Here is a 14042-nt window from a genome sequence, read left to right as displayed (position 1 = left end):
TACACTGATATATTATGATTTTGCATAAAAATAATTATATGGAATGAAAAATACGATACAGTGATCGCGATTTCTAATTTTTTATGCCCTTTCTACATTTTAACGCAATACCAAAATGTATGAGTGTATTTTTGTTCAAAATCGCATTTAGAATTCGGTGGTTATCCTTTGATAACAGCCAAAACAGAAGACACTTAACGCAGCCGGTAAGGACTGACTATAATAGCATCCGCGTAACTTATTAACAATTAGCCAGGATCTTATCTTCAAAAGTTTTCCAGCCGGCTCATAAATTCAAAATCATGAGAATTTTAGGTTTCACAATTTTTAATATCGGCAATTTTTATTATTATAGTGTGTACATATAATTGTTGCAAAAAATTATAAAACTCCATGAGGTCAAATATGATATAATGGGTTTGAAAAAAGTTCGAAACATGGAAAATATTAAGACAACTCCGGTATTTTCTAACCAAGTTTGAATTTTCGTTTAGTCGATAGAAAGTCACTGATAATTACACCAGATTTACAAGCGAGAAGATTTCGTCTCAATAGATAAAAGCAACAGTTGAATTGCAACATCACTGAACTCAGGTATAAATAATTGTCTTCAAGTACAAAGTTGAACCGTGTTTGATTTCCAATCCGATGATTTCTTGTTCTTCGTTGCATCCGTGTTCGCGCCTATAATACGTGCACGGTTCGATTCGAAAAATTGTGGGAAATAAACCAATGGAACAAAGTTGAACTTATCTGCGATCGCGGATTGCTCATGCAGCGCAGTCTCGTGACTGATGATAATTATAAAATGCATAAGGCAACCTTTTTGCTCGCTCTTTATGTACAGCTGATTACGGGTAGAGAAGAAATTTCCTCACCACGATGGTATTTTTACAAAACAGCTCCATCGCCATTTTGCATGTAATGTGTAAATTGTTATTAAGAAATGCGTGCGCTGCTTGTGTTACATATTATATACATAAATTTGAATAATATTTGTTGTTTAAATGACAGAAACTGGATCAGTTTGAATTGAGAGAAAATTGCAGAAGTTCAAAAAGGTTAACAAGTTTTTCTGTCGAATAAATCACTGACTCGAGGTTTTGAACTAGCGCTTTTAGTATAGAAACATGCCTCATATTACGTAAAAGTGAATGATTACAATCATATATGCATAAATTATAATAACTATAGCATAGTATAGCATAATTTTATTGAACTTGTTTTCGATGCGACATTAACATGTCAAAGACAGTCTTTTTGATTTAGTTATCAACGGAATCACTTTTGAGGTACAAATGTGCTTAATCTTTCCAATTCTAATTCTTTATCGTTCTTGAGAAATTCTCAAAAAATTTTATTTTGTTTTCCATTATTTTAAGATGGAACGATTACTTATGTTGTTTTTTATGCGCTTAAGAAATTTGAATTGGATAAAAATTCGAGAATTTATACAGAAAAAGCGGAGCTTTAAATTTAAGAATGACTATTTGTAATTCAGATGTTGTTGCGTGTAAATAATTTAATAATTATTACTCTTCGAAGATTTTAAAGCTGCTATCGCGCCGCATAAAAAATTTTCACGAAAATAAATGATCGGTCGAATTGGACAAATATGGCGTGGCTGAAATTAATTAAAAACCCGACAAGTTATTTCACGCAGGTAATTACCCCGACGTATGTCTGTTTTACCGATATTTTTTCGCCTAAATGGTATGCAACCCAACATACCGCGGCGTTTACTCGAAGGCACCCTGTATAAGTATTCCACCGCAAAGAAAAGCGCACTCGAATCGAATCGATCGTCATCTAAAGCCGTGTTTGTTATACAGGTATTACATGATCGGTTCTCTTTCTACGCTCGATATTCTCGCCACAAAACTGTTATTATCCCCAAGTTTAACGTCATGCCTGTGGAGCCAGTTAAGTACCATGGTACTGGGACACGCCCGGTATGCTGGACCGGGTCGACTACTGTTAACGACGGTGCGTTATAAAATTTCATTGTGAAATAGTCGGCAATGGTTGTACCCGCGGTCTCTGTGTATGGGGCCGGAAAAATCACCCGCGCCATGCAAGGAACAAGAAGCCTTTCTATAACCTCTCTAAGTTCAACATCGAAGCCCCGTCACCGCCGAGTCAAGGAAACACCGGGAGAAATTTACAGTTGCGCTTACTATAATAGAGTTCCTTGACTGTATTCAGTTTTAATATTGTAACCGAAGAATATAGTTCTAGTTCAAAAAATGAAAATTGATTCATCTGGTATGTTTTTCTATTCTTTTTGACTACGGTCACTTGTCCTGTATATTTTCTTCTAACTATTATAATAATTTGATTTTGGTGAAACAATAAATTCATCTTAAGGCCTTGTTTGATTACAAAAATTCAGTAAACTAAATAAACGGATTTAACGTTACACTAATAACAAGCAGAAAACAGAGAATCATTTTACTGAAATTTTTTAGTAACTAGTAACAAATTATATTTCTATCACCGTTCCAGCTATCTTGTACTGGGTCACTACACTACCTTTTTTGAACCGTAAATTTTGGAAAGAGAAATTTTCGAGTCAAGCTCCACTTCGCTACTCGAAGGTGATTTTGATACCATCAAATTCGTAGCATCACGGCATACGTTTTTCTTTTAATGTTTCTGTTAAACAAGACCCGAAATCTTACAATTAGTACCATAATATAATCGATGACCGAACTATATTCGAAAAAATCAAGTACGCATTGCTCGGCAGGTGACAATAAATAACTTCGATATTCAATCTTCATATTTTCTACGCATCTATTTGAATCCTCACAAATTGTGGAGATAACGGGAAATCGGGCAAAATATTTGTACAACAAAACGCCATGGAATCTTTTGCAATCGTTGGGATCCTCGAAATTTTTTTCGGAATATCCCGGAAAATCTAATGCAAACTTTTGAAAATTCTGAAATTATTTCCAATCTCCAAATACACGAGATATTATGCAAACGTAATCCTGAAGTTGTAAAATGTGCAGTGTGAAAATAAGAATGAAGAAAAAAAAACTAGAGAATGGTCAACTTATCGAAAAAAATTCTGACCACGTATATGATCTTGAATAATTGATCGCACATCATTGTAAATTATCACGGATGTGACTTGGCAGAAACTCGATCGAATAGTTAATTTTCTATTCAGATGCATGGCATCACTTTCGTAATATATTTTTTTCTTTCTTTAAACAACAATTGAAAAAATGTAATAACGATGCGAAATTCGTACCGAATTTCAACCGCGTTGGGCAAGTGTGACGTGATTGAACTAAATATAATATTGATAGTGGCATGACAATAATACGTACTTTATCGTGCCTCTTGACAAACGGAAGAAGCCGCGAATATACTTACAATTATAAATGCATGGTCCATCGTCTGCCATAGTTTAATACGCATGCGCTACAATCCTAGAGCAGTTGCTTGCCAGGGTGACCAACCGTCGTAAATTTAGACGACAATACACCGCGATGTATCTAACCTCCAAAATTTTGACAGCTAGAGGAGTTGAACACACTGCCAGTGACAAGTGTCAAAATTTTTGAGGTTACGTTCATGATGGTCGGTCGCCAAATTCACTGTGTGTATGAGGCATTCCACGTCAAATTAGTAGCCCCTGTACTTCACCGCCTTCGATTTTGATCATTTGTTAGTATGATATTCTTACCGATAAATGGGTCTCGGGGTTTTTTTCAGATTCTCTTTAGCCACTGGTGAAATTTATAAAAAACCATAATAACAATCACGATAATGCTATTTTTAAAGATCTGAAAAAATTTACACCGATTGTATGATTTGAAATGCGATTTTTAAGCATCACACGATAATGGGATTGCAATACTTACTATTTTTTTTGCAAGTTTTTAGTTTTTCCATCTCAGAATTTGTATTTAAAAAAAAAAATTTTTTTTTATTACTATACTCCGATCTAAGTACATCATGTAATCATAAAAATAATGTGATGCTGCGATCCGTTTGAATCGAGACAAATGGGGTACAAAAAAAAAAAAAACAATTCCGACATGGAAAAACTAAAAACTTGCGAAAAAAATAGTAAATATTGGCATCCCATTACCGTATGGTGTTAAAAATTCCCATTTTGCATCGTAGAACGAGTATGAATTTTAAAAAAATTTTACAAATGGCGTTTTTGGTATTGATTTTGCGATCTTTTATAAATTTTACCAGTGGCTACAGAAAATCTGAAAAAATTCCCAAGACACTTTTGGATTGGCAAGAACATCGTACTAAAAAATTATCAAAATCGAAGGGGGTGATGTACATGGGCTGCAAATTTGGCGTGGAACACCCCATACATATATTTTCACAGAATCAAACTTCGAATCACAAATCAAGATGGAAATTTAGTTTAACATTCTTGAATTTTAATTATTTTCATCCTACCAGTAATATTTTCAAAAGCACGTATTTCAGCAAGGAATGAAGATTTTTCTCTCGATCGCGAAACGGAAGTTTTATTCTTCTAATTTCAAGGAAGATAAACTTCTCGGAAGTCGGTTGACGCAATCGGATCTTATTGACGCTATACATTGGTCTGTTTTTTCGGCTCACCCTGTATATATTTTGTTGTTATCGTACAATAAAACGTGGATCATCGTATTTCCTGCGGGTAGTCAGATAACGCACGTTCAATTGAATCCTGAACAGGCACAATGAGTGTTACGAACACTGGTGGAGTCGATTTGTAAATTTGAATGATGTACCACGATAACGGCCTGCTCAGTAATTATTCGTATTAGAGAAGAAATTAACGGACCTATACATCGTCTGGCAGATTCGAAAATAGCTCTTTATGCGTTACTTGACAATGAGTTATAGTCCTGACCGCATTAAAGAGTTTACGAAGATTTTTAGATTCGCCGTCGAAGGCTACGAAAAAAATTTCCTGATTTGATTCGCGATTTTGCCCGACATATCCAATTTTGAAAGTGAAATGCTCGACGTTGTAAGGGCTGGAGTTGCGCGAAGAATAAAAGAAATATTAACTGAAAGTGCCGGTTAATTGATTAATAGATATAAACGATTAATTGAGAAGGATTGTTATTCGATTTATCAAAAAAACTGTTCCTTGAAACTTTCGAAACACGATTTGTTGAAAGGGTCGACTAACCCATTCATCGGAAAAATGATTCAACCAAAATACCGATGAATTAAAAGGACCGATAATCGATTAATCGAAGAAATGATTCATTGAAAAAGTGGATTTATCGACCCTTTCAAAAAACGATTCAGTGAGCGAAACGATTGTTCGATTAATCCGAAAAAAGATCGATTGGAATTTTGATAGACCGATTGATTGAAAAAACAATCAATAAATCGCACCGCCGCTCTAGTAAATACATCTATCAATATGAAATTTGAATTTTTCGCCAGTATTTTTCCACCGTATAACGTTAAAAAACGATGGGATTTCGGCATTAACAAGAAATCGGTACGATGATATGATTTTTAGTTAATCGTACTATCGGTAGCCAGATTTTCGTGACTTGAACATTCTATCAGAGATTCCGTCACCTGAATTTCACTAAAATCGTTTCAGTTTCAATTTCTGAACAATTGTTTCGTTATTGTTCAATCTTTTTTCCGTCGTTATCAGTTCACCTGGAGAATCAGCATCTTGAGCTCTTGATCGCTGAGGAAAGGGGGCTTGTAGTGTCCCTCTGTATACGGAGCGGCAGTGCCCAGGATAGTTTTAACATGTTGCACAACCATCCTGAGAATGGTCAGCTTATCCAATTTCCTCGACATCGCGTGACACATCGGCACCATCGCCGACAACTCGGTTATGTAAGTGTTCATCTTATCTCGTCGACGTTTTTCGATCTCGCTATGATTTTGCCTGCAATAAATTATACGCGACGTCGATTAATTGTTCCTTAATTATGTCAAATATAAGTTTACATTCATGAAAGAGTTTAAGAGAAAAGATTTATTTTGCAACGTAAGAAAAAATACTAGGGGAGGTTGGGGCAAGACGGCCCCCCTAAGCCGGTTATTACTCGTTGTGTCTTTCAACCATCAAATCAATTTACTTTTGACCTATTTCGAACAAATCCATGGACATTTTGATGAAACTCTGAAAAAAAGACTTTACTTTCATTAAAAAAATTAATTAATTAAAAATAAATTATTATTTTCAAATGCTGCTAGTGGCTCATTTTACCCTACAAGTAGAGTCTACTTAGTAGACAATCAGCCTGAAAATAAATAATTACATTGAATTCTTCATAATTTAACGGTAAAAATAGAAAAAAATATATTTTTCAGAATTTTTGCTGGTCCATTTTGCCCGAGGTATCTCGTGTAGGGTTAAAAATGAGCTAATATATCAAAATCTAGATAATATGAAAAAAAAAAAAATTTTTTTTACCAAATTTTTGGAGGGGGCCTTCTTGCCCCAGGGGGGCCGTCTTGCCCCACCCTCCCCTACATTACTTTTCAAATTGTCATTTTTGATAAACGTGATCAAGTAAAACATGTTACACATTCAAAGACGATCCAAGACCTCTGCTAAAGCTTCGACGTTTCAAATAATATGCAATTTTGGCGCTAGAACAATTTTTTCTCCGCATAAAACTGCCTCTGAAATCTTCTTCAAAAAAATTGGTCGAACTGAATCACGTCAGAGAAAACGTTTGTTGATCCGAAGACGATTTATATTTCTCCAAAAAAAAAGAGACAAATTGATTCCGACTAAATCATAAACAATTGAGATTACAGGAAAAATTAATAGTCATTATACATATATCACATAGTTGACAGTTCTCATCAATCCGATATAAAAATTAATGCAACATTTGCTGAACTTCTGTACACTAATACAAACTTTGAATTACAGATTATATTAAATAAATACATTTAGCCATGCCTGAGACAATCTTATCGGTATAAAATCGGTAAGAACATATCGTTTTCCAATATCTGCTTGGAAAATCTTATTTTCAAAGTCCGTCAAGCGTGCGTAAAGTGTCCCATTTCTATTATATTTTATTTCTATTACAAGGAGATTCGCGCATGCGCACATCTAAAATGCTCAATTTTACACACTAGGACTTTTTTTCGCGCATCTGCACTTTTGAATAACTCAATTTCATGGACGGTGTCATCAATTTTTGACTTCTAATTCAATTTTTTTTCGAGTTACTAGTAAATGATTGCTATTTCTGGCAAATCTCCATCGATTTCTCTTGACAAATAACTGGATAACGGATCTTACCTCACGTTATTTTCTAAAATTCGTTTCATAGAAGATATACACCGTCACTCACAAAATCTTCTTCAATTTATGCGCTATTTGTTATATTTTCAATTTATCAAAAACGCATGACTAAATTTATTCTATTAAGGCAGAATTTTTCTGTGCAAAATCTGAATTTAAAAATTTATATACTATACAAACACAGAGTGTGGATCGGTGCAAAAAATATTAAAAGAGAAAATCAATACGCGTAACAAAGATTTAATGAACTTCAAAAAAAATATGACATTATTCTTCGCACGTGTTAATTTTTATTCGTCCCCGAATAATGCATTCGTCGGCCTAATTTTAACGCTGACAGATTCGCGCAAACACGTGTCCTCGAACTGCTTATTGGCTTATCGACGCCTAGGAAGCCCTATCCTTAGCACTCGAAAATGTATATATTCTATGCGAGTGGCCCTCTCGAGGGTCAAGGTGCCTTCGCTAATAGATCGTGTATTGCGGTCATCGTTTGGTTCAAGCACAAGAAAAATAAAATAGCTATAAACAAAAAGCTTGAGAGGCGTAGCTGGAACGAATGGTGCTGAATTCAATTGAACAACATTCTCCGAATAGGTACAGTAATATGATTTATTGATGCCTTAACCTTCCGGCTAACTTGTTTTCGGTCCGGAACAAAATGCGAGTTCGATTCTATACGAATCATGTGACAATGACTCTCAATCTCACACGTCAACTGCATCGGCAGTTATTTTCATATAATTCGCATACAATCAAACTCGCATTTTGTTTTGGACCGAAAACAAGTTAGCCGCAAGCTCAAGTCATCAATGTTTTCGGTTCGAAACAAAATGCGAGTTCGATTCTACGAAAACTATGTGACAATGACTCTCAATCTTTCACGTAAGCTTCATCGCCAGTCATTTTCATGTAATTCGCATACAATCAAACTCGCATTTTGTTTTGAACCGAAAACAAGTTAGCCGCAAGCTTAAGTCATCAATGTTTTCGGTTCGAAACAAAATGCGAGTTCGATTCTACACGAATTATGTGACAATGATTCTCAATCTTTCACGTAAGCTTCATCGCCAGTCATTTTCATGTAATTCGTATAGAATCAAAATCACAAGTTAGCCGGAAGTTTAACGCATCAATTTTTTCGTTCGAAACAAAATGCGAGTTCGATTCTACACGAATTATGTGACAATGATTCTCAATCTTTCGCGTAAGCTTCATCGCCAGTCATTTTCATGTAATTCGTATAGAATCAAACTCACATTTTTTTCGGACCGAAAACAAGTTAACCGGAAGGTTAAGGCATCAATGAATATTACTGTACAGAAAAAAAGTATAATAAATTTCTAATTCAAAGTGACGAAGTTTAGTGTTTATTTACAACTTTACTGAGGTCGCGTGTTGTTGGATGGTTTTTGACTAATCATCAACTATGATTTATTATCAAAAAATTATTGGTTTTCGTCGACAATAACTTCGTTTAATTTGAATGAATCTTTATGTTTTCGAATTTCTTGTATCCAAATACCAGATTTCTAGAAAATTGTCGGTCCGTTTGTCGGTCTATTCCGACAAACTCCCGTGATGATCTCGAAAACAATTGGACGAAAAAAATTTGAAATCTACACGGCTTGACGTTCAAATGATGAGCTTGAAAAATTGCTGCATTTTCTATTTTTGTAACCTATGTTATAAAAGAGAATTGTAACGACGAAAAATGGTGTGGTTCCTCCAGTAATTGAGTTGGTTTGTTTAGTAATGAAAAGTAGCGCTAATGAAAAAATATACTATTCTTATAGCTTATTTTCTGGTACCAAGGGCGTGTCAGTTTCTTCAATTTTGAGCGAATACTGCAATGATTTTTTGAAGGTTAATAATTATCGAGCATGCTTCATTGAAATTCACTACCAAAAATTTGTTCCATTGCGCCGAGGTGTTTGGATCATAAATTTATTTCTATGATCAATTTCCATCGCACTTTTAAAGCCTTGTTTCTTTATTTCTCTCAGTAATTTTTATAATCTGTATTCTTTCTTTGTTATTATATTCTCTTACTGTTCACGCAGTCTATTTGTTTTTTTTTTTCTTGTCTCAGATCCGTGCCAATTATCACAGTCAATTGAAAATCCGCATAAGGCGATAATATTTTCTTTTGTTTACCGTTTATTGTCGTCGTTCATTCTTACGATTTTGGTGTCGTCTCCCCTGTCGTTCTGCAATTCACTACCCTCACTGAATGAGAAAAAAGAAAACCTGGTTAAAATCGTTTACTAATCTTATGTATACATGGTAAAACATTGAAGGTATCCCTAAGGTGTACGAATAATGTATTGAAATGGTTTTGGGATGCCGAAAAATTAATCAGACGGAAAATAAATTAGTTGAAAAGAGAATTCGCGAGGGTGAAATGGATATTCTTCAGTCAAACACCTGAGCGATCTGTTTAATATAAGGGTTTGGCTCGGATGAATCGTTTAAAGGACCAAATTGAGTCTGCGGGAAGAAAATATGTATTTGAAAATTAATTATAATAAACGAGGTAAGATAGGAAAATTAATTGAAATCGGAGGAATAATCTTGGTGTTGTAACGTGAGTAGATCTGTATTGGAAGAATCTGTTATTTAACCAAGATATGGGGTCTTTCGATACTCAAAGCTGATGTCAACTAGGCGGTGGTCAGACTAGCAGTGAGCTTCGCTCCGCGGTGGCGCTTTTATAAGAAGGGGTTGGTCGTATCATCGAGCATTCAGCAGTCGTTCGGTGACGTCAAAATTCTAGGAATAGCGACTGACAAATTATCTGCTCCCTTGCCGAATTATAGTGATCATTCATTCATTGTAGGCCGAAGTGAATTCGATAGCGTAAATTTATACATACAGAAATTTATTAGTTTAATCACAATAAAAGAAGACATGTAACTGTAAGGTTACTAAACATTCCCGCCCGATTTTCGTTAATCTCCTTAATGAAACCTATTGTTGAGATTCTGTCTCAATTGAGAGAGGACAGATTTTTACGATGGGTCGTGTCAAGGTTGAAGTTTGCGTCCGAATTTCAACGACTCGAGTGAGTCCGTCCTTACCGGGATGAAATTTAATTGTACGACCTAACGGCCATTTTGTTGGATGATCTCGCTCATCAGTGATCAGAACTAGAGTTCATTGCTTGATCGGGGCTGTAGTTTGGTTCCATTTGTAAGTGGCATAATGTCGTTGTAGGCACTCTTTGGACCATCTTGCCCAAAAGCTTTCTAGCATTTGTCGAATTTTTGCCACCTAGATAGTCGTGAACTTTTCACTTCTTCCAAGGCTGGTCCTGGAATGATTGCCGGTGCATGACCTATTAAGAAGTGTCCTGGTGTTAGGGTTGTAAGATCCTCTGAATCCTCGGTTAAAGGGCAAAGTGAGCGTGAATTAGGAACTCCTTCAATTTGTATGAGTAGAGTATTTAAGTCTTCGTACGTCAAGGTGTGATCACCTATGACTCTCTTTATGTGATATTTAACAGACTTCACACCCGCCTCCCACTGACCTCCAAAATGCAGAGAGGCGGGTGGATTGAAGATCCATTGAGTGCCATCATCAGCTAGTGTGAGTCAGATAGTGAAGATAGTACGGTGACAAGCCAGACGCGGCGTTCGGGACGATGATGATGTGCTGGACGGGATCCGCGGTAACGCGGGAAGGGATTCGACGATAAGACGCCGTACGAATAACAAAGTGTCTAGGAGTCATGGTTTGTCTTTCTCTTTGCCTGGCCATGTAACATGAAGTGAAAAATACATCTACGAAAACGAAGATTACGAAACAGACTTCGACGACGACAGACAGAACAAAAGTTGGATGGATGTAAAGAACCAAAGGTGGCCGGAGACTTGAGAAAGTGGAATAGACTCGCAATAGCACGCAATGGTATGAGAAAATAACCAAGACATTTTTATGTGAATATTTTGTGTGTGAGGAGTGTATTTTAAATCTTGCGAATGAATGGATGGATGAATGAATAATTTTTTAAGGATTTCTATTTACCATTTTATTTATACACCTTTGATTTATTTATTCGTTATTTTAATCTTGAAAGTGAATGGATGGATGATTGAGTGTTTTTTTTTTCAATAATTTATTTTTATATCCCTAATTTATTTATTTATTTGGTACGAGAACGAAAGTGTCTCATAGTTGAACGTGCTCATGATTCGTATTCATTTTGACGATTTGCTATTGAAAATATAAAAGTCGATAGTTCATCCAACGTAGCTATAAATTGTAATAAAAGAAAAAAAAAACAAATCGTCACAATAAAGCAAATCGTCACACTAGTAGGCTCGCAAGTTTGTTTAACTCGGTTGATGCTGAAGAGAACAAGCGTTGCAATTCTGAGTCAGCTCCCTTTAATTAAGTTGGTGCCAAAGTCACTTCTGAGGGTTTTACAGATTCCTCTTCGTGCAGAGAATCTTTTGTACGCTGCGATGAAGGAGTCTGCGGTATTGTCGGTGACCAGCTCAAGATGGAGTGCCGATGTCGATTGACAGACAAAGAGAGCGATGTATACCTTGTATGCCCGTGCTGTTCGTCCTTTACAGGTTTTAAGGAGGACAGGGCCTGCATAGTCAACTCCGGCGTTGAGAAACGGCCGACATGGTGTGACTCTCGTTTCCGGAAGCTGCCTCATCAGTTGGTGAGCTCTTGTCTGTCTATAACGAGCGCAACGGACGCACTTTTGGATGAATGCTTTGACTGGGACTCTACCTCCAATGATCCAGTAGTTAGCTCGAATTAAGGAGAGTGTGGCTTGAGTGCCTCCGTGTAGCGTTCGTTGGTGAGAATCAGCAATTATAAGTTTGGTTAGTGTAGAGTCTCGTGGTATTATGATGGGGTCTTTCGTGTTGGGGTCTAGCAAGGATAAGTGGAGACGACCGCCAACACGAAGAAACCCGCTTCAGTCGATGAATGGAGTGAGGCGGGTAAGCGAGTGAGTTTTGGATAATAGTTCACCGTTGGATAGGAGTCTAATCTCTCTGGAATAATAACAGTGCTGTGTCGTTTTTATCCAGTAATTTCTTGATGATTCCAATTCTTCTGCTGTTAGTGGGTTTTGATATAAGAACATTTGTTTTCCTTGAAAGCGAATGATGGCTCGTTGACACAGTGCGGTTATCCGGATCAACTTGGTTAGTGTCGAGTAGCGGTCCAGTAAAGTCCAGCAGGGAAATGGTTTTTCTTGCATGATAGCGGTGACTTGAACTGGCCGTTCTTCCGTTTTATCACTGGCAGAAAGGATTGGAGGAGTGGTAGGCCATTCAGAGTGGTTTTTTCTCAGCCATGAAGGTCCGTTCCACCAAATCGCATGTTGCGTCAACTGAGTGGGAGTGACCCCACGGGCTGCACAATCGGCTTGATTTTCCTTGCCTGGAATATAGCGCCATTTCGCGTGGGGCAGGGTTTCTTGTATGAAACATACACAATTTTAGACAAAATCTTTCCAGCGCGATGGGTGGATGTTCGTCCAGTGATAAACAATTGCGGAATCCGTCCATAGATAGATAGGAGCATTTTCCAGGTCAAGTACTTTGATTACTTGTGCTGCAAGTTTAGTTAACAAGACTGCTCCGGAAAGCTCCACTCGAGGAACTGTGAGTCGTTTAAGCGGGGCTACTTTGGTTTTCGAGCAAGCTACCATGGTGATAACATCACTCATCTCGCTGATTGATCGAACATAGATTGTTGCAGCGATGGCGCGTTGGGAAGCATCGCAGAAGCCATGAATTTCTGCTGCTTTGTTTGAAGATGTTCCCACCCATCCGAGAAACGAAAGTTGAGATAGGCCTTGTAATTGGTCAACCAAGTCCGTCCATTTGTTCGATAACGGAAGTGGTAAGATCTCGTCCCACTCCATTTGTAGTGACCACAGTTCTTGAATGAAGGTTTTTGCCTTTATTGTGAAGGGTGTGACAAGGCCCAGAGGATCAAAAAGTTGAGCAATAGTGGAGAGAACGGACCTCTTGGGGTTTTCATCGTGAATTGAAATGTGTCGGATGCCGGGTTCCAACTTAATCCTAGGGTGTGGATTATGGTGCTGTCCGAAATGTTCACCGTTGTTGAATTGACGTGTTTGTTCCGAGGGATGGACTTCAGGAGGAGGGATGGTGAATTACTGATCCATTTCTCCGCCCGCCAGACAGAGGTGATGTACTTGTTCGACTGTTTTCTTAGCTTCTTCTATGTTATCTGCTCCTCAGTATATATCATCAACATATCTTCCGTTCGTTAACACCTCTGTAGCGAGGGGGTATCGCGTTCCTTCATCTTACCTCTATTCTCACCTCTAATGTGGTGCAAAGAGCTAGAAAGGGTGCACATACTATACCGTAGGTTACAGTGGTCAATTGATAGGTGACCGTGCCTTTATCGTCCTTGTTCCAGAGAATTCTTTGTAAATTCCAATCGTCTGGATGGACTTTATTTTGACGATACAGTTTTTCCATATCAGCGGTGAATACAATGTTGTAGCGTCGAAATCAGATCAGTACAATGAATAGATCTGTTTGGAGCTTTGCTCCTGTATATAATGTATCGTTAAGAGAAATCCTGGTTGAGGTGCGAGCTGAGCCGTTAAATACAACTCGTAATCTTGTTGTGTCACTTGTTTCACGAATTACACCGTGATGCGGGAGGTAGAACTCTCTGGCTCCGGGGCTGATGAAGGGACCAGTCTCATGTGGTTTAGCATCTCGTACTCCCTCAAGAAGTCAAAATAAGATTGATGGTACCA

General features: G+C 37.3%; 1 protein-coding gene across 10 annotated transcripts in view; it reads right to left on the bottom strand.

Moving 5' to 3' along the window:
• LOC124308786 (aryl hydrocarbon receptor nuclear translocator-like protein 1) overlaps positions 1-14042 on the bottom strand; it is a 62453-nt gene that overhangs the window by 22130 nt on the left and 26281 nt on the right. For 8 of the 10 annotated variants that reach the window (XR_006909088.1, XR_006909089.1, XM_046771840.1 and 5 more), the window contains exons 5-6: positions 9431-9502; positions 5656-5893 (exon numbers count right to left, since the gene is read on the bottom strand). Coding sequence is in view for 8 of the 10 variants with exons in the window: in XM_046771840.1 (XP_046627796.1) it covers positions 5656-5893; positions 9431-9502 (310 nt within the window). In the remaining 2 variants the exon portion in view is untranslated. The remainder of the gene's footprint in view (positions 1-5655; positions 5894-9430; positions 9503-14042) is intronic. The other 2 variants (XM_046771836.1, XM_046771838.1) reach the window with 1 other exon arrangement.

The sequence above is a fragment of the Neodiprion virginianus genome, chromosome 7 (assembly GCF_021901495.1).
Source record: "Neodiprion virginianus isolate iyNeoVirg1 chromosome 7, iyNeoVirg1.1, whole genome shotgun sequence".
Lineage (NCBI taxonomy): Eukaryota > Metazoa > Arthropoda > Insecta > Hymenoptera > Diprionidae > Neodiprion > Neodiprion virginianus.
This window is presented reverse-complemented; position numbering and strand designations above follow the sequence as displayed.